The sequence below is a fragment of the Temnothorax longispinosus genome, chromosome 3 (assembly GCF_030848805.1).
Source record: "Temnothorax longispinosus isolate EJ_2023e chromosome 3, Tlon_JGU_v1, whole genome shotgun sequence".
In the NCBI taxonomy this organism is placed as follows: Eukaryota; Metazoa; Arthropoda; class Insecta; order Hymenoptera; family Formicidae; genus Temnothorax; species Temnothorax longispinosus.
The window spans coordinates 22,994,020-23,020,592 of NC_092360.1; the positions used below are offsets into that span (position 1 = coordinate 22,994,020).

Below are 26,573 nucleotides of genomic sequence, written 5' to 3' on the forward strand. Positions count from 1 at the left end.
GCTCTTAAGCGGGCCGGAAAACTTCTTCCTATCCGCGGTGTAATCGCAATAATTTGATATCGCTGATCCGATTACGCGTCATAAGCCGCTATCGAGGAACCCAACCGGCGGCCCGGCACGGTTCACGGTTCCCTCGCTGAAGCGTCGCGGACGAGAGAGCGGCGTGCCGCTCCTACCGCTCGCGTCTACCCGGGGTCCGCGGACGAGCGGGCCCAAAGAGTACGCGCGGGTACAAACGGGCCCGGATAAGCCGCCGCGCTTACGTGACGCTTCTATAAATCTCATTCGTCGCATTCGTCGTCACATTCGCACGTTTTCGCGCAGCGAGTGTCTTTTTTTTCCCGTAAAGTTTGCAAGGGACATTGTATACATCCTACCTATATCTCCGGACAATACCAATGTGTCAGACGTCGTGACTTTTAACAGCCAGCCGTCGATTTTTTTTTCGGGTGCGCGTCATTCAAGGCTAACACGCGTGGTCCCTCACGGTCCACCGGAGTGCGAAGAAACGACTCTCCGAGCACCAAGTGTCGTCGAAGTAACACGCAAAGTGGATTTACTTGCAGCCAGGCCCGCGGCATTATGGACTACTCGTATCTGAATCAGGCCGCGGCCGCGGCAGCGGCCGGTTTCGAGGCCTCCAGCTGCGCCTTGGCCGCCGGCGAGATGCAGTGTAGTTACGGGGACCTGAGCTCATGCTCGCAGATGAGCCAAGCGGCGTATCGTTACACCGCGGCACGGGCCGCCGGGTATCCCGGTAACGCGGCCGCTGCCGCCGGCGCCGCGGCCGGCGGCACGCCGCTGACGGCCCATCACACCGCCCACCCCCATGCCCACACGCACCATGGGGCCCATTCGACCCCCTGCTCCGTAATGGCCGCCAGGTCCCAGGAAGTCCATCGGCACGCCGCCTCCATCTTCCCGTCGGCCATCAATCTTCAGAGTGAGTGACGTTTGAGCGTATTTTTCAAGTGCTCAATCGTTGGAGCTTTTGATTAGTGTAACTTTCGGGTAATTCCCGAATTATGTAATTACTAATTGTTAAATCTGTAATTGCTACGATGGAATCGAAACTCGAGTCCAAATGTTTTGTCTTACAATTATAGTTTAAAAGTACCAGGAAGATTTGATGTGTGGCTGTTTTTTTATTTTTTTAGATAATTGATTTTATTTAGAGCTAATTTATTTTATCGCATTTTAATAAGAAGTTTTTCAACAAATTTGGTGTCGATTTTTCTTCCACGATGAGACGTCGATCGTTTTTGAAATTGTAGGAAATAGTTCGTCGATTGGAGACGTGGATAAGCAAACTCAAAAGAAATACGAAATATTTAAATGCAAAAGAAGAGTCTTAAAGGAAAGTGTCACAATTTATTTCGTCGGGCAATAGTTGGCGGATCCGCGCGACCGAATCTTTCTCCGTGCTTCTTCTGATTGCTCTCTATGCTCGAAGTCTCGTTAGGTCGCCTAATTCTTTCCCCTCTCCGAGTATCGCTTCTCGTTAGAATAGCCAAAGTTGTTTGTAATTATTTCGAGCCTATATTCGAGGACGCATTTCTGAGAGGTTCGTAAATCTATTTAGTTTATCTACGTGTTCATCAATTCGCTTCGTCGTTTGTTCCAACGTTTCCGACTATAACAGAATAATGAAGAAATATAAATGAAGAACTTTCTTTGTATTAGAATATGACTACGCAAATAAATATTCAAACTTCAGTCTTTGTTTAAATTTCAAGAAAATTTTATTGAGAAGTTTGGTTCGACATTTAATTAAGTAGAGCTACACTGTAAAAAATTTAATGTCCCAGAAAGTCCACTCTAAATTTTGTGTTAAAATAACTCATTCATCGTGTTATTTTTTACATTTAGAAATGTTATATCGACTAAAAAAATCGACAAAAATTACACAAAATTTAGAGTGGACTTTCTGGGACATTAAATTTTTTACTGTGTATTATTAAAAATAGGATTGTTGAGACATATTTGTATATAATATTTACGAAATTTTCTTCGACAAAAATTGACTTTATAAATTCAGGGAATTTGTTTGTTATTAAAGCAACATGGACATACATCGTGTAATTATTCATGTTTTTTGTGAAAAGTCATAAATATTTTATATACATAAAATGTACGCAATCTACAATTATATACACATAATACGCTATGCAAGTAATTTACAAATAAATTAGTTGAAAAATTAGTTGAAAATAAATTAGTTAATAAATTAGTTGAAAAAATATCAAAATATTATCAAGTATGTATCATGAAGTTATCAGAAAACTTAAATTACAGTTACCTCACATATACTTATTTTTTAATTATTTAATAATTAAACAAAGCATTTTAAACATTCAGCATAATTATTATTATCGTTTATTTATATTAGAATATTTAATTTGCGACTTTAAGTCTCCCTGTGTCATTTTGGATAGATCAAGTTTGCAAATCCAAATTAATAAATAATATCAAAGAATATTATATATTAACGTCTATCATGTTATCGTATACTAAGATATTAACATTATTCATAACAAATAAATAATTCATAATTCCGGCTTAACAAGAACATGGCTTAACAAGAGCTCCTTTATCCTCGCGTCAATCCGTCGGTCTATGAATGCGCGACGCTTTGTTATGTTTGTTCCGGCGATTTAGAAGGGGCTAAACATGTCACACACGAGCAGGGAGCTAAGCTCCCTGCGCCCTAGTTGATAATTGATCTCGATTGAATTCAACATCACACATGTTGTTCCGATGTGGTGCGCGCAAGAATGTCACGCGGATATATTATGCAACGCAGTATCTGTCATGCTTCAATTAACGTTTTATGAACTCACCGGAGGCGATAGAATTATAAATGTATCTACCAAAGCGAAACTGTCCTAAGGATATCAGATGTGATATTAATCGTACAAAATAAAAGCTTTCGGATATATCTTCAGCATGATTATTCGAGGATTTTAGAAAATGAAATTATTCGTCTCTAAAAACATGAAATTTAAATTATTTTGATATGAATTTTTCATATAGTAATAATTTTAACACATATAAAACATATATATATTTTTTTCGAGAATAAAAATATATGGAGATATAAAGATTATATAATAAAGATATACGATAAATATTATTGCAGGAAAGTTAATTCCTCCCTGTTTATTCTGCTAATAAAATTTTGTACTTTGTATAAAACAAATAACTGGAAGTGCGATATATATTCCCATCATAAACGTTACGTTTACCGTTATTGGTATGATTACTCATATTTTTGTTACTTTATCTTTTAATATGTATAAAGATTGTTCCTCTTGATATTTATGACGCGGCAAAATAAAGATCCATGTTTTCTTCGATGTGTTTTGCGCTGTGTTTCAATTAATAATTCATTTTGCAATTATTGCTGTTATTGTTATTGCATAACGAATGTGGACTCGTGTTTCAAATATTGTTTCTTTATTATCCTTTTTATCACTGCATTGCGATCATTATTTTTATCTTTGCTAACGTTCTCTACATTTCTAATTTCCAGGCGGTTTGGGATATAAAGCTTACTCAGGGCATGACGGCCTCGCGGAGAAGAGAAAACAACGTCGGATACGAACGACATTTACGTCAGCTCAACTGAAAGAATTGGAACGTGCATTTCAGGAGACGCATTATCCAGACATTTACACCAGAGAAGAAATCGCTATGAAGATCGATCTGACGGAAGCTAGAGTGCAGGTTAGTCTGTTCTTATTGTTTTTTCGCAATTCGTTATTTTTTCCTAAAATTTTTAATGAGCAATTTTTGCACAATATTTCTTTATGCCGAAAATTTGAATTTAATTATCTCAGAGAGAAAAAGAGATCGAAATAATACTCTTATCCGTCAATATTATATCATGAATATAATGTTTCTTGTAAAAATCTAACTAATTAGCGCTAATACAGAACATTTGATATAAAATTAATTTTTAAGAACCGAGCATTTGCGCAATATAAATAATATACGATGATTAAAAGAATTTTTAACGGCTATTATAAGGAAAGAACACATTTTCTTGGTTTATACGTACATATATAATTTTGCATTGCATATCGCGCACTTTGTTTCATCTGCGAAAAGAGAGGGTTGTTGACGGAAAGTTGAGGGTGAGTTCGCAGGAGTGTAGTGTAATTACATTACAGACTCCATTTTCGTTTTCATGGCTACCTGCGAGTCGCGAGCTGATGGATTATACTGTCTAATACGCATGACGGATTATCATGAACAAAAGATAAACGACTTAAGAATTGTACAAACATTATTGTAAAATTATTCCTCCGTACGTATGAAATTACGCTTACGTAATATTTTGGAACTCTTTTTCGCCATTGAAAGCAGCGAAAATACAACATTAAACGACGACTGGTGATTTCTTTTTGTGAAAAAATTTCTTTTTATATTTTATTTATGCGATAATTCTCGGAAATTTGATTTTAGCATAATTTGGAGTTTCAAACGAGATGCATGAGGACAATTCCCAATTTACTTTACTATTTAATTGGAGATAAACATGTTAAATATTCTTCAGAGTGACAACTGAGTTCAAGAAAATTGTTCTCATTTTCCGCGATTTGATTTCTACCATTTTCGGGTCATTATACATGCATAAATCAAAGTGTATTTTTCTGATATGTTGGATGTTTTCGAACTACTAAAACTATCTTCAAAAATGCTGATCTCTTGAGAATATTTCAAGTCAACCTTTTCTTAAAAATTGTTTTGAGAAACTGCATCTCGTAATTGTTTCATTTCCAATATTGACAACAAAAATTACATATGCTTGTTATATTAAAGGCCATTGCACGTAACAAAGTTTTAGTTATAATCGTAAGGCTGTAAGGAAATAGACCAATCACAGTCGATTATTCGCCTCGCGCTTGAAAAATAATCAAGTGTGATTGGTCTATTTTCTTAATACGGCCTTACGATTATAACCAAAACTTTGTTACGTGCAATGGCCTTAAATATGCTTATCAAATTCTCGCGTTATATTAATCGTAATGTTTATTCTAAGCAAATAAAACTCAAAATCGAACAGTCACACATTTCATGCTAAGAGTGCAAAGGAAACACGGAAATATTACATTAAATAAATCCAAACTAAATTGTTAAATTATGATTTATACAAAGTTGGAATTTTTTTTATTTATTTACATTATATGAACTTCATTGACCAACTTTGAGCATTACTTGTACACAATTTGAAGATCAATATCGCAATAGGACAATTGCCGTTCGTTTCTCGTCGGACACTCTGATGTACGGTAAAATCGGTAAAGTTTTATGCGAGATATAAATTTACACGATCTCTCTTAAGAGCACGTTAAGATCGGGAGCTATCTGTCACAGCTCTTCTTCGCCGATTTCCCTCTACTCGCTTCTCGCACACGCATCCGTGACGTTACCTGCTCGCGCTGGAAAAGACGCAAGTGTCGCGGGGAAGGACAGGTGAGGTACATGTACGGTAACGCGATTAGACAGCTCCCCAGACGCTAACGGGTCCTAAAGTTAGACTTCCCGACTGACGTGCATCACTTAGCGCCGCCGAAGTACCTTCTCTCCGCCGAATTTCATTCAGATTATCTAGCGCGGACGAGAAGCGCGGACGATTTCATTGGTTTTCGGGGCTCGTAGGAGGGAGGCAATAAATTTAATCTTATCTCTGAGACGGTGTAGGCACGGATTAATATAACGCTCGCCATCGACGATCACGATATTATTACACGGCAAGATTAGAGATGGCGATTCGACGACTGTTGCACCAAATCGCTCGCTATTTGCGGCGACGACTTGATATTCCAACGCGTATAATCCACTTTTGCACGACGAGCGCGATTATCTTGGCGACGGCAAGTTACTTAAGCTGCCGTTAACCCCTCGACCCTACACTCCTAATCATTGCAGCTGTGTTGAGCAGGATATGAAAATCTATATAGGTGTAAATTTTGGGTGTATCTATATTTGAATCAAACTTAACGTTTTCTTCCGTGGAAGACCTCATCTTTATTTATCATTCCTTAAAAAGGACTAGTATTTATTAATGTTATTATATTATTAATACTATCAAAATTATATGTACATACATATAATGTATCTACATAACTTATAAATTGATAAATAGATGTTTAAATATTATTATTATTATATATTCACTTTGATTAAACACATTTCTATGTTCTCTTATATTTTTTATAATCTTCTTTTTATGTATTTTATATATTTTCAGTATCTTGATATTTTAAGTAACGCTAGGAAGATGCCAAGTTATAGTTTTATTATCCAAGGTTAAGGCAAGCAAAATATATGCTTGACCATTCGTCATGTCTTAATATTGCTATGATCTGCAACTTATTTATGTTACATATTGCAATTAACAAAATATTTGGAGAATGTATTAAAAAGAAATTAAAACTGTTTTTTTTTATTATTGCTAATGTGGAAGTTCATTAAATTGACGTCCATTGAAAAATCGCAGGAAAATATTTCTCAATGGTCTTTGAACTTTCTAAGTGGAAATAAAGCTATTCAATCTATCTTAAGAAGTGAGAGGAGGAACCATTTCTGGGACGCCGATATTCAGCATAAAACCTGCGTACTTTATTTTTACGAGTTTCTTTTTCTATTCGTACGAAGATTCACATGCACCCTCTCAATATTTTTAAATATCCTGTATCTATTTAAATCCTTTTTATTTCTTATTATTCTCTTTTGCGATTTTCTTCTTCTTTTCTCATTTCTATATATACTATTCCTTTAAAAATTTTTAATATATGATTACACAATTTCTATTCCATCTTCCATACGAGGCGCATTAAGAATTTCCTTTTTAATTTGACTTTTTAATTTGAACTCTAGGGCAATTTGACCAAAATAAAACGCGATTAAAAGCAACCAAAAAGATTTCCTCGTAAATATTAATCTCATCTGAATGCCGATTATGCCGCGTTATGCATCATCGGACGTGTTCGCGTATCATGAACGAGGACCGCGCGATAATGAAGCGCGAGATAACTATTAATACTCTAGTAGTTTGCGGGTTCGCGGCGCGACCGCCATCTCTGGTGAGGTTTATCCTCCCGCGGTGGGGTAAGAGTCCTTTGTCTGCTCGACTTTGCCCTCCTCCATTCTGACAGGACGTACGGTCCCTCAAGAGTTTCCCTCGTCCCTTCATTCGTGATTCGTTCGTTCGCTACTGCGAGCTTACCCTACCCCCTCGCTGTCTTCCAACCCTCCGATTCAACCCCGTGCGCCCCTCCGCCCGCCCCCATCCCTCTCGGAGGCCCTCCATCTCGTCGATGGCGGCTGCTCGATAAAATTTCCTCCCTCTCGCATCGCGAGAGTCATTGGCTTCCTCCGTTCGCCCCCTCTCGCACATCCTGCTTCCCAGGATACTTCCTAATCGGCTGCCATTACTACCCCTATTTTCTCTCGCTATCTATAGTTTCACTTAGCGCGAAGTATAAATTAAGTTACGCAGGAATGTTTCCGTTAACTCTTTTCCTCGAACATTATCTACCATTATTTCTCCTTCTTCATATCTCATTTAAGATACTTCCTAATCAGCTGCTATTATTACCTTCATCTTACCTCTCCACTTTTATTTAGCGTCGTATAAATTCAGTTATACGGATATGTGTTCGATAGAGCTTTATCCCGAAAGAGCTTTATCCACCTTTATTTCTTTTCCCTTTATTTATCCGTAATGCAGCCTAATCAGCTGCTATTGTTTCTCTGCTATTTCCATATTTTTTTGTTATTTAGAGTTTTACTTAACTTAAAATATAAAGTAACATTTCTGTCGACTCGACAATGCTTAAATCTAACGGTAATTAATTAGCGTAAACATTTTGTTTATCATGTACAAAACAAGCTTTATTTTTTATTTTTTAAAGTATCGTTAGAACGTTTTTTTTCGTTTAAATTCCGAAAAATCCTGGATTGTTCTGAATTTGTAAATATATTAAACCAGATGAGTCACACGTCCAAATTCAACATTCTCTTTTCGAGCATTTGAATATTAGTTCACACATTTTCATTTGTATTTAGAATACATGTATAGTAATATCGTACGTTATTATTAATAAAAATGATTTAAAAAATATAAATATTTATTACTACAAATAGAGGAGTAAAAACCATAGTGGTGCAAGTCAAATTTTTAAAAATATTTTCTCGTGTGCATAGATGCAATCTGTACAATATATTACTGTACAATATATTATAAATCTTGCATCTATGCACACGAGAAAATATTTTAAAAAATTTAACTTACACCACTATAGTTTTTACCCCTCCAAATAGAGATGTTATTAAATATTAATTTAGCTTATTGGTCGTAATAATTAATAAGTAAATTGTTTTTTGACGTCATGATTATTAGAACATGTTTTATATTTTGTCTGCAGCTTCGCAAATTTGTCAATGATGCATTTACAAGCAAGCACAGCATGTTTAAATCTCGTTTTAACGTTCTTACTAAGTATCGATAAAACACTGTTTTGCGTTTGTAACTATCTATTACTTTTTCTCACTTTCATATTAATTATATAAGAAATACGAAATACACCATTGCACATTACACAAATTAATGTATTGCAATTATTGAGCTCACTTTTATCCACAAAGCCTTAATCGAATTTAATAATAAAGTGGTCAAAAGCATAACTTCAAGGTATCCGTTTCGCGCTATATTCTTAGTACGTTCTACTAAGTTTAGCAATATGCTTATTATTCTTTTCTCGCCTCTTTTAGCAAACTCTATAAAATTTAGATATTGAATTTCGCATTTATGAAATAACGCAAAACGAATATAATGCCGCCACGTTCGATAAAATCGATTGAACCGCCATAATTATGGCGGTGAAACGCGGCAGTACGCGCACCTTAAGAAGAGATAAAACGCGCTGGATCGTATTACTTTGCAACAACAGAGAGGCCGGTTCTCTAACGGATATCGGAATTCTAGTTGGCAGCATTAGGTAGGGAGCGCATAACTAAGTCAGCGTGCTATTGATAGTCGAGATTCTCTCGGCGCGCATGTGTTACACCGCGTAGAAATATCCCGTCTCTCGTCGTTGGCGCGGCTGACGTCGATAAAAATATCCGAAAGATGATTGAATTTGTAACACTATCCGTTGCATTATGCAGCGGCTATAACTTGATCGTCGCGCGTGAGATCGACTGCTCGCTTCGCGGTACCGAAAACGGCGAAAAGAGTATCTCTGTATAAATGACATTTTCGACGGATGTGACGTATAGAGTATTGGAAAGAATATCGAGGTATGATCACGGTAACCGATATCAGTATCATAAACGCAAATTTGGAAAACTTTATGGGAATTTAGTAGTCACTGTCGCTGTAATGTATGATACGAATAATATTATACTTAAAGCATTTTTAATAATTTGAACGTAGCTCACGAAATAGTACTAGGCCACATAAATAAAATAGCTTGTTTCACAATATTTATTTACTGTTTCTAAGCGCAAGAAAAATATAGTGAGTGAAAATTGATTGATATGTGAATAACACAAATAAATAGAAGTATGCCTTATTTGATTGGGTCCTTATTGAAACTTTGTGTCTAGTATTTTTGCGTAAATTTATACATTTTTCCGCCGAACAAACCACACGCCAATTATATGTTGGTCTTGAAACACAGTGTCAAACTCTGAAGCTGATAAAATAGTAAATTCGCATAATTAAATTGATAATCAATTTAATGATAATGATGCTAATAAGTATATACATGCCTAGTAACCGAATTGGTAAAGATGCCCGTTCTCTCTAAATCTGAATCAGTGAATAGTACTGCTGAATCAGTGAATAGTACTGCTGAATCAGTGAATAGTCACTGATATCAGTGACTATTCACTGATTCAGATTTAGAGAGTTCCGAATAAGAAAGTCTAGATTCATACTCTGGTTAAGGTAATATTGTTCATAATAAATCCTTCGCTATTAAATGTGCTTATCAGCATCATTATTATTAAATTAATTATCAATTTAATATTCCCGCTTCAGCTTGAAACTAATTTGCTGAGCGAAGAAGTGTATATAAATTCACGCAAAAGTATTAAGATAAATATTAAGCATAAAGATCGAGTCGCTGACCGAAAAAATACATATCTAGCATTTGTATTATTTTATATTGTTTACATTTTCATATTTTATTTCCTTATCTTGCCAGTTCAATAACTTGTATATTTATTAAATAATTTTATAACTTCCTTATTCTTTGATATCTTTTCGAAATAAATAATTCGAATTGTTTTATGTAATTCAAAATGTAGTCTATCGGTAATTCTATCGAAACTATGTCGGTATTAAATAAAACTTGCCTTAAAAGTAATATTTAATAAGAATATAGGTATGTTAAAATGAACAAGAACTCTCTCTCTTTCTAAAATTTCTCTTTCTAATAGAATATTATTGCCAGCAACAACTTTACCCGTTCTATCTGAGAAATTCGCTCGGATTAGCGCTAATATTTTATTAATGATATTAATCCCCTTTATTGTGCAATATTGATAAATCAACTCGGCACATGGCTCGCATATGCAACGCTGTACTAAAATGATCATGCCTTTCGTCGAGATTATTACTTGCACTGTCAGAAGCAATTTTTGATCGAAGATGCGTTTAAAAAACATGTTACTCGTTTTGACACTCATGGATAACAGTTTTGCTCGTTCCAAATGGAAACGAATATCGAAGCGAGTTTGATCAATAGAAACGATCGCGATATTCGAAACCACTTCACGAGAAAAACTTGTTATCCATGATAAGGCAATTAGTATCCTGTAGATTCAATTCCTCTGATTACTGTTCGAAAAGCATGTAACGGTTACGTCACATTTATTCTTTCGAATAGATTGTAATTTCTCATTCATTCCTTTTATCGTCGTTTTCATAATCGCATTAAATTCATGCAGATTCATTCTTCTGTTCAAGAAGAATATATAAAGATAGAAACTCTACGCGTTTCTGATTCTTTCATATATGTTTCCTTTATGTTTTTAATGTGGAAAAAGAAAAAAGGATCAAAATTGTTAAATTATTGCTATAAATCCCAACATACTGCTAAATTATAGATATCATATTGAAAAAAATGTATGTATCTTTTATATGGATAATTTTCTTCTTTCATTTCTCAGGATCGCTGGATGATATCGATCGTTCTCATTCCATGGCGTTGTATTGAAATATTTATTAGCTTTAACGCGTCTCTCTGCTCAATTTTATGCATAATAAAATATGCATTTCAGTCATTAAAAATGTTCGCCTCCAAATGAATCACGAATTTCCTCCGCGTTTTATTCTGGTCGCGTGATATACAAGGTTCCTTAAGACCGGCGATCTCGGCTCATCTATCTTTGAGAAGGCGGTCGTGAGTCATTCGGCGATTGAATTATACCTGCGGGTCCTGCTCCACGTTTCCATCTTCCGCGCTGGTTATCGGCGATGAACGTGGCGCAGGATTAATCAAACGCTGACCCATATCTTCTCCCGATTGGACCAATGCCATGCAACAGAAGCTGCACACAAAGGGACGACGGGTTTCTGATTAGCAGTGAATTTGTGCCTGTCGGTTTAAGGCCCGTTCATACAACTGATGCATCAGTCATGTCGCTGCAGGCATTCTAACATATATAGCCCCGCGCGCGATATCTCTTAATTAAAAGTACTGTATAAAATATAAACAATTGAACGTGAGACTTTTGTACAAAAGGAAGTTTCAAGTTATACATATTTAAAATATAATATTACTTTGCAAAAAAGAGACAGAAAAATAACAGAAAGATATATTTTAGTTTTGAAAATATTAAAAGTAATTAAATTAGTTCCTTTTAGAGAAAGTTTCTAAGCAACAAGACATTTTTTTGAATAATGCATTTTGAAGTAAAGCTTGCTTTAATAGTGTAATTGAACTAACAAAAGTTAGAGTTTCTACGCAATTTTTGCGTTTGTTTTGACATCGTAACGTATCAACCCTCACCTGATATGCACGAATATTTATTTTAATATTAAAAATAGAACGCTTGCAATATTAAAATAATAATAAATAGCGAATGCAATTACTCACTTTTAACAAACGTAAAAACTTATACTCTTGGCAAAAAATGTACTAATCTTCACTTCCGTGGGCCTATTCTGTAACTCTTAACGACAGTTTCGTTATCGTTATATTGACGTTGCGCAGCTTTTTTACCATATATAATATCTGCGCAACGCAAATATAACGATAACGAAACTGTCGTTAAGAGTTACAGAATAGACCCACTGTACTAGATAGTGAAGTTTATACGCAAACAATTCAAATAAATTATAATAAATTAAACATTTTGCATTACATCATTATTGTATTGTAATTGCGATGAGCTTTATGTGAACGATACTTTATGTACTTCGTGTTTCTTACATCGTTACACCACATGTCCCATTGACTACGACGCCTCGGCCGTCGCGTGGCGGCACGCTTCGCTACTCTGAGTCACATGTCATCCAGTATAAATTACAATTCCATTAACGTAGTAGAGCAGCGGAGCTGTGCATAATACGTTCCAAACCTGATCTCTCTATCTCTCTTTCTCTCTCTTTCTAGATTGGGATGTCAAGTGCGCGGGATGTAATATTGCGAAGGGAGCGAGGCGGCAATAGCGTCCCGATATGGGACAGGCGATTGAAGTTGTGTTTTTCGCCGCTAACGAGATTAATATTCACCCGCGGGCATGTATATATCGATGCGCGAAACGTGGGTGGAAAACACGGGCTTTCGGAAAGATCGGCTGCGGTATTTTGTACCGGGTGAATGACATTTGTCGATAGCATTAATTGACTGGCATTTGTGAAAAAATGGTTGAAATTCCATTAAAGAAAAGTCCGCTTGAAATTAAAACCAAAAGAGTTTCGGAGATATTTTTCTAAAAAAAGTGTGAGATGCTTTTGCAAATAAAAATATACTAATATTATTTCATGTTTGTACACGAGAGAGATAGATGCATGTCGGAGAATGCTTTTACAGTGGTAGTGTTTCATGAATAGTAGTTAATTATTGAAAATGATATAATTGTATATCGTTTACATGTGTTCGGAAAATACAATATTAAAAGTAACATTAACAGAGTACAGAATTCTGTTGTAATATATTCTGCGATTAGTTTTACCGAATAACTCACGATATTATTAAATTTTTAATCAATAAGTAATTTTATTTTATAATACACATTAATGCTACATATACATTAATTAATTATAACAAGATTAATGCTTGTGTACAATACAGTATGCAAATAGAATGTGAGATTATTTAACACTGTAAGTTAAAAGACTGGGGGTAAATTAGGATTTTTGAAAAAGAATAAAGTAAATCAAATACAATTTTATTTCTTTAATTAATTTTTTAGGAAAATCCAATTCTCAGAATTAAAAATAATGAAAACAATAAAAACGGTAATTTTTTAAAGATAATATAGCATAGTTATATTAAGTAAAAAATATAAGATTAAACAGTCATAATATAATATTTAACACAGATAGAAAACGACCACACCAATTAATAAAAGTTTTAATAAAAATACTCAAGCTATAATAATATTGTAAACACTAGAAACTGAAATATACAAACAATAGGAATCAAGATATAGATATAGAAATATCTTTCCATCGTTCAATTGATTGATACTTGAACTTCGACCTGCTCATCTGAAGTGAGCGTTCGAGAGATGAAGCCATGAAGCTAAAAGTCGGACAGGGCAATCTCGAGACCTCGGGAAGTACGACCGGCGGCGCAGTCGAAAAATCAACCTGAATTTCCTTCCATCCCTCGATGGGATACGTCGCTGTCAAATGAAACGAGACGCGACGTATCCCCCCTGTGTCTTGCGGGGAATGAAGGACAGAGACGAGCACACTCGCGATTAAGGGTTTGTTCTCGAAGGGACGAGAGAGATCCGGGAGGGTCTCAGGATAGGAGGCCGAAAAAGAAGGAAGTAGAAAGCGGGAAGAAATCGAACGACGGAAAAAGAGAGCGTAAGTGAAAGAGGAGGGATGAACGCTAGGAAACAAGAAAGGATCTTGAAATAGAAGAAGATGTGAAATCCAAAGGATGCCGGTAAAAACGAGATAGGAAGAGAGACGGCTTTAAGAGTAACAAGATAAGAGATGGAGAAAGGTGGACGTACCGAGACTTTAAGGTGGTGAGAAAGAAAGAAAAAGAGAGAGGCATAAAAGAAGAATGAATACTTAGAATGAGAAGCGACTATAAGGTGAAGAAGAATGCGATGTCTAAGGGATGGCAACGCAGACCGGGAGAGAAAGAGAGACCGAGATGGAAAAGATGAACAAAGGGTGGGTGGGGGGGGGGGAAGGTGTAGGGCTGGGAACGAGAGACGATTCCAGGAGTCGAGGGGTTGCTGCAGTTGGTGGCACAGAGGGATGAAATGGGGAAAACATTCGCCCGGGCTCTGGCGGCTGGTGTCGGGGGCGGCTGGGCTGATACACAAGGGGCCCATGCCAGAGTGTGCGCCGGTAATTGCGAGCTCTATGTAGATCCACTTACAGTGATTAAAAACTGTCCTGCTGGGTATCATCCGTGGCGGAACGACGCATCAAGGACGTCGGCAAGGGGGAGAGGAGAGGAGCAACGACCAGGATGCGCGCCGCCAAGAATAATTCCGTCACGTCTCGCCCAGCCACGTCATTTCGCCCGGACAACAATCTCACGTCGTTCTACAATTATTACTGTTCGACTGCTATAATCGAAGAGACGCGGGTATACTTTCTTCATGACACTTTTCGAATTAAGTACGACGCTTATCGTTACATTTAATGTAAAGCGATCTAAAAGTATAGAGCATTATTTTAGTCAGATATATTGAAATTGTTAGCATCCTTAAAAAAAATAAAAAGAGACTTTAGATTTGACCTTTCCCAAAAAGACTAGTTCAATTTGATGCCAATTTAAGTCTTTTATTAATAATTTTTATTAAAATGTCGCGGCAGTTTTATTTTTATGTGGATGTAAACGAATTTTTGCGAGATATAATTAAAACATGCAATCAATGTGTAGCTGTATGTATATTCTATATGAAAGTGAATAGAGAGAGAGAGAGAGAGAGAGAGAGAGAGAGAGAGAGAGAGAGAGAGAGAGTGCGAAGTTGATCAGATCTAATATAATCACTTTTCTTGTACTCTGTCTTGTTATATGTACTGTATGCGGACTGCAGCGATTCAGACTTTCAATTAAGGAAATAAGTTTAGGGTGAACGCGCATCAGCCTGCCATCTCAGTCTTAATTACGGTCTGCTCCGTGTAGCACAGAGACATTCACTTTTATTGGTACGATCGTCGAAATGACTCCGTTACAAATTAATTAGATACATAAAACTTAATGACATAACGAGAGAGACAAAGAGAGAGAGAGAGAGAGAGATTTAATATTTTTTATCAAATTAATTTTTTCTCTTAATCATGAAACAAAATCATTCCACTTTACTATAGCAATAATCTTCTTTTAGTAAAATATAATAATATATTTGTTTTTGAAGTCGATGGACAGAGTAATGTGAAAAATATTAAAGCATATTTTGTAAATAACATTACATATTTGATTATGAAGACAATTTCTATACATTTTCTTTTATTTACGAAATGTTTAATTAATTTGCCGTTTTTACTTTAACGGAAATTTGATTATATCGTTCTTTTCACAATTTTTTCTCAAACTTCAAATATCTTCCTAATTAAGTGTGAAGTTAAAATTTTATCAAGAGGTTTATTTATATATACAGACCACTTCATTTTGCATATATGTTCAAATTCTATCGGAGGAACTAATCACGTTGCCGTTGAAATACACCTTGCCGATACCAAATTAGATCGGCCCGGGGTCAGAAAGCAACCGAGCGAAATCCGCGGTTAACTGGTTCGAGAAGGGAAAATCACGACGAGGTCTAAACGTAGGGTGAATCAAACGGATAAGCGTAGCGCAAATTGCACCATCGTGCGGTGCTTCTGTAGAATTCTTAATGCCTCGATATTTACTTTAATCATCGGGCATCAACACAGCATCGAATATAGTCGCGACTTGATCAAACAAATATCGAGCATAAAAATAACTGTAACTGATGTGAAAATCCGTTCAATCTGAATTAACACGCTACATATATGAATGCAAAATTAACGTAATTAACGCAATTAACGCAAAATGTTAATATATTATTGAAACTATGTGTTCATGATTGTTACATCTATTATTGAAATAAGTAGAAATGTATGTATGACTTCTATGTATTAAATAAGTGTGGATCATTTGAGAAATCTTCCAAAAAAATTTGTAAAATTATCTCTAATTATAGTAAAGTCATCTTTAATTATAGCAATGCACGTATATTTAATTTTAAAACGTAATTGTAACTGAATTTCTCATTAATATTCTAATTGTAGATAATAAATTAATTTAAAAAGTCGATAAAATTAAGATACATAAAATTAAGATATATTGTAACATTAATCCAGTTAAAGAAAATACTACGCAAAAATCTAAAAATTTTATGAGAAAGTACATCATATAAATTAAATATTGAATCGCAGTATTTGCTAATGAAAGAAAATCATCATCATAAAAGTGATTATGTCACATTTTGACGTGATTTGCTTGTTTAATCATAATGCAAAACCGAGGACGAAATTGAAGAAATCATTTAAATGCTAGTATTACCGTTACTTATTAAGAAACAAAGTTTGCATGAAGAATTTCTTAATATTCGTCGAACAAAATAAGTTAATTTGAAAATTAACAAGATAATGGAAAATGTGAAAGGATGATAAAATAATAAAACAAAGTAAAGAGACGCATCCGCGCGCACACGGACAAGTATATCGAAGCGCATGATCGGAAGGGAGCGGAGGGTAGAATTCCCGTACAGCTCCCATATAAAGAGATGATTAAATATTTATCCAGAAGGTGCTGGACATCTGTCGATATGCCTTGTTGCACTTTATTTTGGCGCGGTATATTTGTTTAACATTAACGCTACACGCGGGTGCGTGCGCGCGCTCTCTCACCCTAATTCGCCTCGTCGTCGTCGTCGTCACTTCGGCAAACAACGGCGCACATGCTATGGTCTGCTCGAGGTTTGGTCCGTGGCCAAATACGAATTATTAGCATTGTCTTTGGCACCGTGGAGAGCACATTCATGACGCAGTTGATAATTGCGAGACAACTTTTGCAAAAAAAAAATAAATAAACAGCAGAATTGATCTTATATCCGTATAGAAAAGCTTCAGAAAATCAATAAAATCTAATCTTTTTCAATTTTGTTGTTATTTTTTTTTTTTTAGATGGAATCTGTATGAAGAAATTAAACATGTTATTGTTATTAAATACGCAATCGTCATGAAATATCGATATAGCCCACATTAATTCGGATTTCATCCCCTTACATAGCATAAAACTTTCTAGCATCTATATTGTTATTTTTAAAAGAGTCCTCTTTCTTGAAAGATTTATGTATCAAAATTAAATTGATCCTTCTTGCTGGCCAGGCTCGATTTTGCATCTCGCTTCTGTTTTTCTCCCTTTTTTCCAATCAATGGTAGATCACGAAGAAATTCGATGCCAGGTGTAATCAATTTCGGATTAATTAGCGCGCGAGGGGGCTCACGGTGTTCGTCGCGTAGTTCAAATTTCGCGAAAAATCGCCACGCCGGTTACGCAACCGGCGCGCGACAACCGGCGGCGGCGGCGGCGGCGGCAGCGGCAGCAGCAGCAGCAGTAGCAGCTGATAAAAATCCAATAGCCCCAGTGTTTGCCAGCCGGAAAGGGCAATCACGTTCATCATGGTGTCCTGCGCTCCCGCCGCCGTCGCCTCCCGCCGCCTCTGCCGCCACCGCCGCCACTTCCGCCGCCGCCGTCGCCGCGGTGCCACCCTCCGCCGCCCATCTCGCGTCCCTTCTAACCCCCGTGCAGTCTCCCCTAGCTTCAACAACCGACAGCTCGAGCAGTTACGTCCTACGAGCCCTGAACGTAGCCGCCCCTGGAAAATCCGGGGGTGGGATTCAACGTGCGCGCACGTTGAGGAACGGAACGGTTTAGGGAGTGACGAGGAGGGACGGAGATTGAAGGGGAGTTCGCCGCGCCGTAAGGGAGCCGGGGGCACGGTGGGGGCAGAGAGCGACGAGATAGGGGGATGAAGGGGGGGAATAGGGTGGATGAGCGGCACAGCACCACCGGTCAGATAAACGCTAAAGCAAATAAATCCGCTACTTTAACATGCAGGTCACCGCAGGTGTCTGTTTATTTTATTCGTTAAATATTTCATTTGGCCGGCTAGGGCCAATTACGAGCGCGCCGAACGGGTCCGGCCTCGCCGTTTCGCTCTGACGAGCCGCGCCGAAACTCTCTGACGCGCCTCGCGCGACAATTTCTCGTTTCGCGACAGGAAACGTAAAAACGTAATATTTACCGTTCGCAGATATCGTAAACTTGAGTCCTGATTGAATTTTCAACATAGATTTTAAGCCATTTTAATTTCTGAATAAATTAGTAATTGTTTGACACCGCGATTAAATAATAATAAAAAAATCTGTATTTTAAATTGAACATCAACTTACATTTATCAACATCTACGAATAAAAAACTCCATTATACAGTTATTATAAAATTCTTGTGCAATTTTTAATCTATAACTTCTTTTCTCTATAAATAATACAATTAATTTATTAAAAAGATTAGAGTTGCAAACTTGAAGTTGAGTATTTATTAAAAATAATCCATTTGTGAAAATGTTTCTTAACGGGTAGATTGAAAGAGGTGGGTCGATTTCTTGGTCTCCTTCGTGTTCACTGAACTGATTTGAGCTCATTGAATTTCTTTCTATGGGAACATGTTAAGATTATTACTCAATAATTTTATATTCAATAATCTCTCACTTTTTAGACCTTCAGATTAATATGATTCGATAAAATAATTATAATATGATTCGAAGTATTTTATTTTCAAAATGTAATGATAAAACTTCAGAATTGTATTTCGATTTATATACATAATGACGGTGGACGTGTTGAGAAGGAACAATCCAAAGAATAAACCCAAGAGTAAACCTAGAATCTTCATTCACTCTTCTAACGGATTAATTTTTTCGTATATATAGAACGGAAGTTATGAAAATTTAAATACTGCACAGAAATTTTACAATAGTCCCGTATGTCGGAAATTATGAAAATTTAATTTTTGCATAAGGATTTTATCATCGTTCTGTATCGGAAATCATTATTGTTACGATAATTATGCGTGATTTAAATTTGTATAAACATTTCTACTTTTTCGTTAGACAACTAATTTTATTACAATCATTTTCGTATTAATAAATAATCTGGGGGATAACTGCGGACGAATTTTTCTACTATATCTGGATATCTGCCTTTCAATAATGTAAGCACGAAAATTTCTTATGTACATAGATCATAAGAAATTAATTATGGCTTTAACACCAATACGACTTCAACTTTTATTTAGTACTTGTAATTAGAGATAAATATACACACGATATAAATTTTTAACAGAAGTCTTATTCATGTATCGGTAAATTGCAACGATAATCTAGCTTCCACCAAATATCATTCTCCATCGTTATATTACAATCCTGTATTTGTAAGTTATAAACGAAGAAATAATATTTAAGTGGCTAAATAATATGAGTATTGAGTACAATTACATCTTGAAAAAATATGCAGAATAATGAATTCGGATTATCTTTCTCTTATCTCTGCATAGCTTTAACAAACCATACATCGTCAGGGAAAAAAAGAAAGAACAAAATCTAACGCCGTCGGACCTCAATGTTGCAGGTATGGTTCCAGAACCGGCGCGCGAAGTTTCGCAAGCAGGAGAGACTGGCCCAGCAGAAGTCCACGTCGCAGAGCGGCATCGGGGCCGACAGCGGCGCGTCCAGCCCCGTGACCGGCACCGTGAAGGCGGAGGGACGCTCGCCGAGGAGTCCGGCGACGCCACCCGGCGGCTCGAACAGCGTGCTGTCGTCGAACGAGATCAAGCCGATGGCCAACCAGAGCCTGGTGAACGTGAAGCACACCGCGGACGTCACCGGCGACGGCTCGCCCAACGCCCGGGGTAGCAGCGGCGGCGGCGGCGGTGCCTGGGGCTCCTGCAGTCCCAGGCCCTTCTCGGCGGCCCTGCCGCCCTACCTGTTAGACCCGCTGCCGCTGAAAACCGCGAACCTCTACTAAACCGTCTCTCCCGTTACCGGTCCGGCGAAGAGTGTAAATACAGAGAGCCGCCCGCTCGTCGATACGGAGATGACGCGCCGTTCAGGTTCAGGGAGGCGTCCAGGTTTTTTTCGCGGGCTTCGGTTCGCCGTCGCACGCGAAATTCATCCGTATCGTGCGGTATATTTAAGGACTCCGGTAAGACGCGCCGCTCACATATTTTTGACAAAGATACATTTAGGCAAGTCGGGAGAACGGGCAGAAGGGTGTGTCAGCTTGCTCGGAGGTAGCCGTCTGTTGAGATACATTCCGAAATTTGTGTGCACACACAAGACAGTGCGTTAAATGCCAATCATTGAAAAATTAAGAGTCGAGGTGAATGTAACTTAGTGAATTTCGATTGTGGTATCATTGTGCAGAGATTTAGAAGCCAATCGGATATCGTCTCTTAAGTTTTGACAGAGAAATAATTCTTAACATCAAATATTTTTTAGCAGTATATTATAAAGCGTGTTATTCGTTCGTTCTGCATTCCTGTGATAAGTGTAAAGACATTTGAGTAATATATATATTTGAATAATATACATTTCCTTGATTTCTTTCCGATTGCTTTAATTTACACGTTGAAGTATTTGTATAGATAGAGAAGAAAAGAGAAAGAGAGAGTAGCGTACGTTACATGTAAAATATTGTTTCTGTTGGTATAAATACGCTGTATTATTTAACAAAATAATTTTAAAGGAAAGCATAACTTGGGAAACGCTGTTTTAAAGGATCACTATCCAGATTGAAATCGAGACTACTAACCAAAGTAATTGAAAAGTAATATAAATGGATTTAAACTCGTATCAGATTCACATTCCGACTAATATCGAGGAGTTTGTACAAGCGTTTGCTCTAAACGACAACTTTAATGTTCCCGAGAAATAAGAGTAAAACAGAATTATAGACTCTCTTATATTGACTCATTCAATATGTTAAAATTCTAACTAATTCTATATTTGTTAAGATTAAAACTTGAAAAAAATAATGAAATTAATCTAAACGTAATATACTTGACATTATAAAATTAGATATAAAAAACTTTTTTCTTTTAATTAGAAATTCATTCCATATCTTTTAATTTATCATTACATTCTTTTTAATATCTTTTTAATTTACCATAAATGATTTTCTTGGAAATTTAATAAATCAATAACTAATCCATTTGGAGTATTAAATAGCACTATTGTGATCATTAAATCAATGTAAGGTAATCTTGGAGTAAAAATTCAAATATATTGCATTATTTTTATTTAATCAATTCGTAATAATCATAAGGCAGGAAGATAAGCTTCATCCGAAACACTAATGTGATGAAAATGTTATTAGAGCATCGCTCTAACTCTCGGGACACTAAGTTTTCGTTTTCAGTATATGCTTTCCATTTCTATTATTTTTCGTCGACAATGCCAAGCTAGAATTAACACAAGAGGAACACAGCGTAGAATAGTATTCATAAAAGTACTATTAATCACGCGATTAACTGGCCTAAACAGATTAGTTTATCGGGATTGATTTACCTAAGTAAATTATGCTTATTATCGCGAAAAATCTCTTACGGTATTTATTATGTGTATCAAGTAGCAAAAAAACATAGACTTCCACAGTAAAGTCCTTGACGCAAATCCTTGACCGAATGTACTTTGCACTGATTTAATGCGCGATTCCAGCGACCTGTCGAATAATTAATTGATTAAATATTAAGAGCAGCGATCAATAGACAAAAAAGAGAAAGAGAGCGAAATCTTGCTTGGTATCGAAATAAGAGTGACTCTCATACAAGAATTCATTTTGCTAAATCAAGGAAGAAAAATAATATTTCAGAATAATATCATTGTGTCAATTGTTACATTGCATTTTGGAATTTTGACTGGGGATTTATATTCATCTCAACCAAAAAATATTTATATTAACCCTTTAACTGCCGATGACAAGAATTCTCGTCATTTTGGATTTTGCGTTTGCTGCTGCGAAAATGCATTTTGTCGTCATAAAATATTTTGTTACATTAGAGTCGCTATGTGATTTTGTCGCCGAAGCAAAGTGAAGGTAACTATGGGTTTTTGGGTGTGCTAAACGTGATTTTTTTAGTCCGATTTGCAAAATGTTGCCTAAAAAAACATATGGCTGTCACAAAATATTCTTGTTATGACATATTTTGTTATATTCAAGTTTTACAATAAATTAATGACTGTAACAAAGTATATTTAGGAGGTTTTTGGGTGTGCTAAACGTGATTTTGAAATAATGTAAAAAAATTAAACAATTTTATGATAAAAGTTGTCATAAAGGTTATGATAAACAATTTTCTAAATCTGACTTAAAAGTCATCAGTTGTCATGCTATATAAACTTTCATTAATTTTCACGAATTTTTTGTTTTTGATATTTAAGGACCATTCGAGAAAAATGGTGTGGCAATCAAGGGGTTAATATTTATATTTTCCATGTGCAAAATGTCTATATTAGTCTAAAAAAACATGGGAAACTGATAGCCAGTCTAAATCCAATTAAGATTGACACTTATTAACTATTAATTTGATATCAACTCTATATATTCTATTGTTATAAAACTTCTGTTGCAAGCCTACGACATTGCAATTTGTTGAACTTCAATTTGGTAAATATGTAAATTTAGAGTGTACAAAACTCTACGAAGAAAGTCTTATATCAAGAATCGCTGTAGCGCGCGAGACGATTGATTCGCGTTAATTCGCAGATCGACGGAATTTCTTCTTAGAAGGTCCTTAAGATAGATACTTACATACCGTCCTGTGTGTCTCGTACCAAGAAGAGCGAAGGTACCTGTCTTATCACAATATAACGATGGACAATTTCGGCAGTGGTCTGACTCGTTCGTCGCGTGTGCGCCGATAAACGAGCGCACCTTATTCTGCGTATGTATAGTTTATCGATTACGACTGAATCTATTTTATAGTGAGATGTATAAATGTACATTAGTTAAGACGAAAGGTATGTATAGTTCACCTGAAAATATTTTTTTTTTCTTTCATAAGTCTCGTCTCAGATCCGCCTTAACTTTCAGAGGTCCGTCTTAACTTTCAGAGAGCGATTGGGTGTATCTCCCTCAACTATATCAATAACAATATGCTATCACTGATAATTGTAGCTAAGCTAGAGACATATTTGAAATTGTTATGATACACTTGTTATGATATTTTTTTGCAATTCTTAAAAAGTAGTCGTTTATACACGATATAGTTTTATAAAGTATCAAAACGTTAATTGGTTAGAAGAAATCGGTGTCCAACGTCTAACGGACAAAAAATCGCCACTAGTTATAAAAACTTTAGAAATTACAAGAAAAAAAATCAATATTTTGCAGAGACGTAAATCGAAGGTTCCTCTGAAAGTTAATGACAATAGCGTGTGCGAAAATTTCTATCGTGTCCCGAGGCAATCCATATCCCAGTTCGATAACGAATGTGATTTTTTAACGAGGCATTTTACAAAACTGCGTATTACTGGCGCGTAGCGCGAGCCGCGCTTTCGCCCCGTCTCCGCGCGAAAGACGCGCATTATCGATTATACGCGACGGCGCGCGCGGCGACGAGAGGGGAAAAGGCTCGTCTCCGCAAGCCGGGAAGCGTTCGTGAACTCTGAACAGCTTCGTTGCTCCCGCCATTATTGTTAAGATTAACGAATGGTAATTATCGATATGTGTGAACCGGAACTTGTACAGTTGTTGCTATAAATATATGAAATTAGTGTTTTACACCATACTCATACTCACTTCTCTCCGTTGAAATCACTCCAGCGATTCCCACAACAGTTTCGTTGGAGGACTATCATATCTACTTTCAAGCAACGTCACAGTCAACATTTATATTGCTATTTCAATTTATCTAATGTTAATTTAATGTTATATTTGTTCTGTTACATCTTCCTATGGTGTTTGATATTTTTTTTTATATAAATTAAAAACCGTTTTTACCTTATTCCGTTCGGGTAAAAAAGAATGTTCAGAAAATTTCAAGTACACATTTATTGAAAATCATAATTAAATTAGTTTCTCGTCTTAGTCGTCGGTTACATCGTTGCTGCTGGTCGTAGCCCGGTTATTATATTTATTAGATTTTATATTCGTATTCATATCTCCGTATGTGTCGTCCGCGAATATCCGCTGCAATCGATGCCATGTGTTCAATTATTACGCTGTAAATAACAAAATCTTTGTCCTCAAGTTATAAAAATTGATCAAGAAAACACTTACCCGTGGCAGAGTTTTTACGATCGTTACACCGCACATAATTCCGATTTGTTATGCGAAATAGTTAAAAAAGCTGGTGCATCTTTAATTTCCATGATGCATTCTATTTCGCAATTTTAATGGAGGAGAGAAAAAGGCATTATTTAATATGCCTAATCTTGAGCAATGCTAACGATTAAAAACGTTAAACAGTGAGCAATATCAGCGATAAAACAGTCTGGCAATTTTCGTCGTTACTTATTGAAAATATCTCCGTCCGTAAGCTTTCTATATAAATAGGTTGTCTCTAAATCTCTATTTATGTCAGAAAAATTTGATGAGAGTCAATATCTTAATAAGTTGGTTTGGATCGAATTAACAAGATAAAAAGAGATCTTAAGTTTAAGTCTGAAATAAAATTTTGATCAAGTGTGAAAATAAATAGAAATATAGAGATCAGAAATTATCCAGAAAGATTTTCCACTTTTATCGAAAAAAAAAAGAAACAAAAATATTTTAGCAATAAATTCGGCCAAAATAGTTATAAGTTCAGGGATATTCAATTTGCCAGTGTCTTTACAAATCCAAGTCTGACATCTCGCGGATCGATTTTCGAGTCGTAATCTCCTATTTCCTGATTAAGAATAAAAAGAAAAAGAAGAAAAATCACAAAAGTTTCGTACGTTCGTATAATTGCTCGTCAACAGATTAGTCGTTTGCGCAGTAGTATCGTCATCAAGGATCACTCAAGTTGCTATGAAAATCGCATGAAACGAGAATCGTAGAATATCTAACTGGTGAAACTGGCAGTTTTAACTTTTGCAATACGAATCTCGTAAAATTTTCATAGCAACCGGTGCAAGCCATCGTGACGATTGAGCGTGAATGGGTCTAATTGACTGCGAGAATAAATCCACATATCGTTGATAACTTGCGATCAGATAACGCATTATTTTAATAATGGCAATTTTTTATATAATAATTTTTAATAATGACAAAAAAGTCGACCCCCTCTTTAAATCCAAAATTTAAGACAGAAAATTTTATAGATAAACGTCTTTAGAAAATAAAAGTACTTATTAAATAAGTCTATTGATCAATAGATAAAAAATCGTATATTTTTATTTTTTTATATTTCTAAACATAATTATTAACCATTATTAAAACGACAAATTTATACATTGGTTCGTATAACAAATAAGTAGATTATTAAGTGCAATAATGAATTGATTTGTAACACGATCAATGCGCGATTTTACATCGCAATATTATCAACAACAACTGCAGTGGATTATCCGTGCGCGATCGATTCTTGTCGACCATAGAGTCAAGCAGACACCATTATCCCGCACTACGGCGCTATTCGCGATAATGAAAATGTAGTCATCGACATTATCGAATCGTCGTAATCTATAGGAAAGGAGAAATCGAAATTCCCGGAGCAGCGCGTTCGTCTGTCGTCGGATACACAGTCAGACGCCTCTATATATAGATGTATTTACATTAATATATAAGACTGGATCGAGGGTGTTCCTCGAGCGGCGCGTAAAGGGGGAGGATAGAGCCTGCCAATTAGGCCATCGTGAGGGTGCCTGCGCCTATTCCGAAGCCCACGCCTTTGGGCCCAAAATTCCGGCTGTAGCAGCCGCGGCAGTAAATGTCCCCGTCCGGACCGTCGTTCAAGTTCGTCGAATCCAGGGAACGGTGGCATTCGCCGCAGTTGAAGCACCGCTTGTGCCAAACGCGGTTCTTCGAGATCATCTGCTCGGCGGCGTACACCGGGTAGCCGCAGCGCGAGCAACCGTGCCCGTCGTTTCGTTTCTGGCCCAGGTCGGGCTTGGAGTCGATGCTGCGAAAAATGAAAAACGACGTCTGAGAATCTGATGTGATAGAGCGAAAGGGAAGAGACCAGAAACTGGTCCGATTTGTCAAGAACAATTGAGGTAATCCATGCATAATTATTATTTTCAAATGTATTTTTCGTTGAAATTATCATAGTGTAGATAAAAAAAGTAATGTAGAAAAATTGTACGCGGCTCAATAAGTCTTATCTTTCTATATGGAT

At 36.4% G+C, this 26,573-nt stretch overlaps 2 protein-coding genes across 4 annotated transcripts in view; one reads left to right on the forward strand and one right to left on the reverse strand.

The window, feature by feature from the left end:
- Window positions 1–25,174, forward strand: LOC139810699 (uncharacterized). Of its 2 annotated transcripts, XR_011731466.1 has the most exons (4): window positions 1–943; window positions 3,533–3,726; window positions 19,883–22,358; window positions 22,514–25,174. XR_011731466.1 is itself a non-coding variant. In XM_071774472.1 (3 exons), exons 1-3 carry the CDS (start codon window positions 583–585, stop codon window positions 20,276–20,278), a joined length of 951 nt encoding a protein of 316 aa, XP_071630573.1. In that variant the 5' UTR covers window positions 1–582; the 3' UTR covers window positions 20,279–25,174. The 2 variants fall into 2 exon arrangements, 1 of the variants encoding a protein (XP_071630573.1); XM_071774472.1 differs by having other exon boundaries at window positions 19,883–25,174.
- The window catches only part of LOC139810698 (muscle LIM protein 1), a 23,443-nt gene continuing 21,159 nt past the window's right edge, over window positions 24,290–26,573 (reverse strand). For both annotated transcript variants that reach the window (XM_071774468.1, XM_071774469.1), the window contains exon 9: window positions 24,290–26,357. In XM_071774468.1, the coding sequence (XP_071630569.1) occupies window positions 26,081–26,357 (277 nt within the window). In that variant the 3' untranslated portion in view covers window positions 24,290–26,080. The remainder of the gene's footprint in view (window positions 26,358–26,573) is intronic.

Coding starts and splice junctions, on each gene's coding strand:
- LOC139810699 (XM_071774472.1), top strand. CDS start 583: ATGGACTACTCGTATCTGAATCAGGCCGCGGCCGCGGCAGCGGCCGGT. Junction 944..3,532: donor GTCGGCCATCAATCTTCAGA/GTGAGTGACGTT, acceptor TCTAATTTCCAG/GCGGTTTGGGATATAAAGCT. Junction 3,727..19,882: donor TGACGGAAGCTAGAGTGCAG/GTTAGTCTGTTC, acceptor TCAATGTTGCAG/GTATGGTTCCAGAACCGGCG.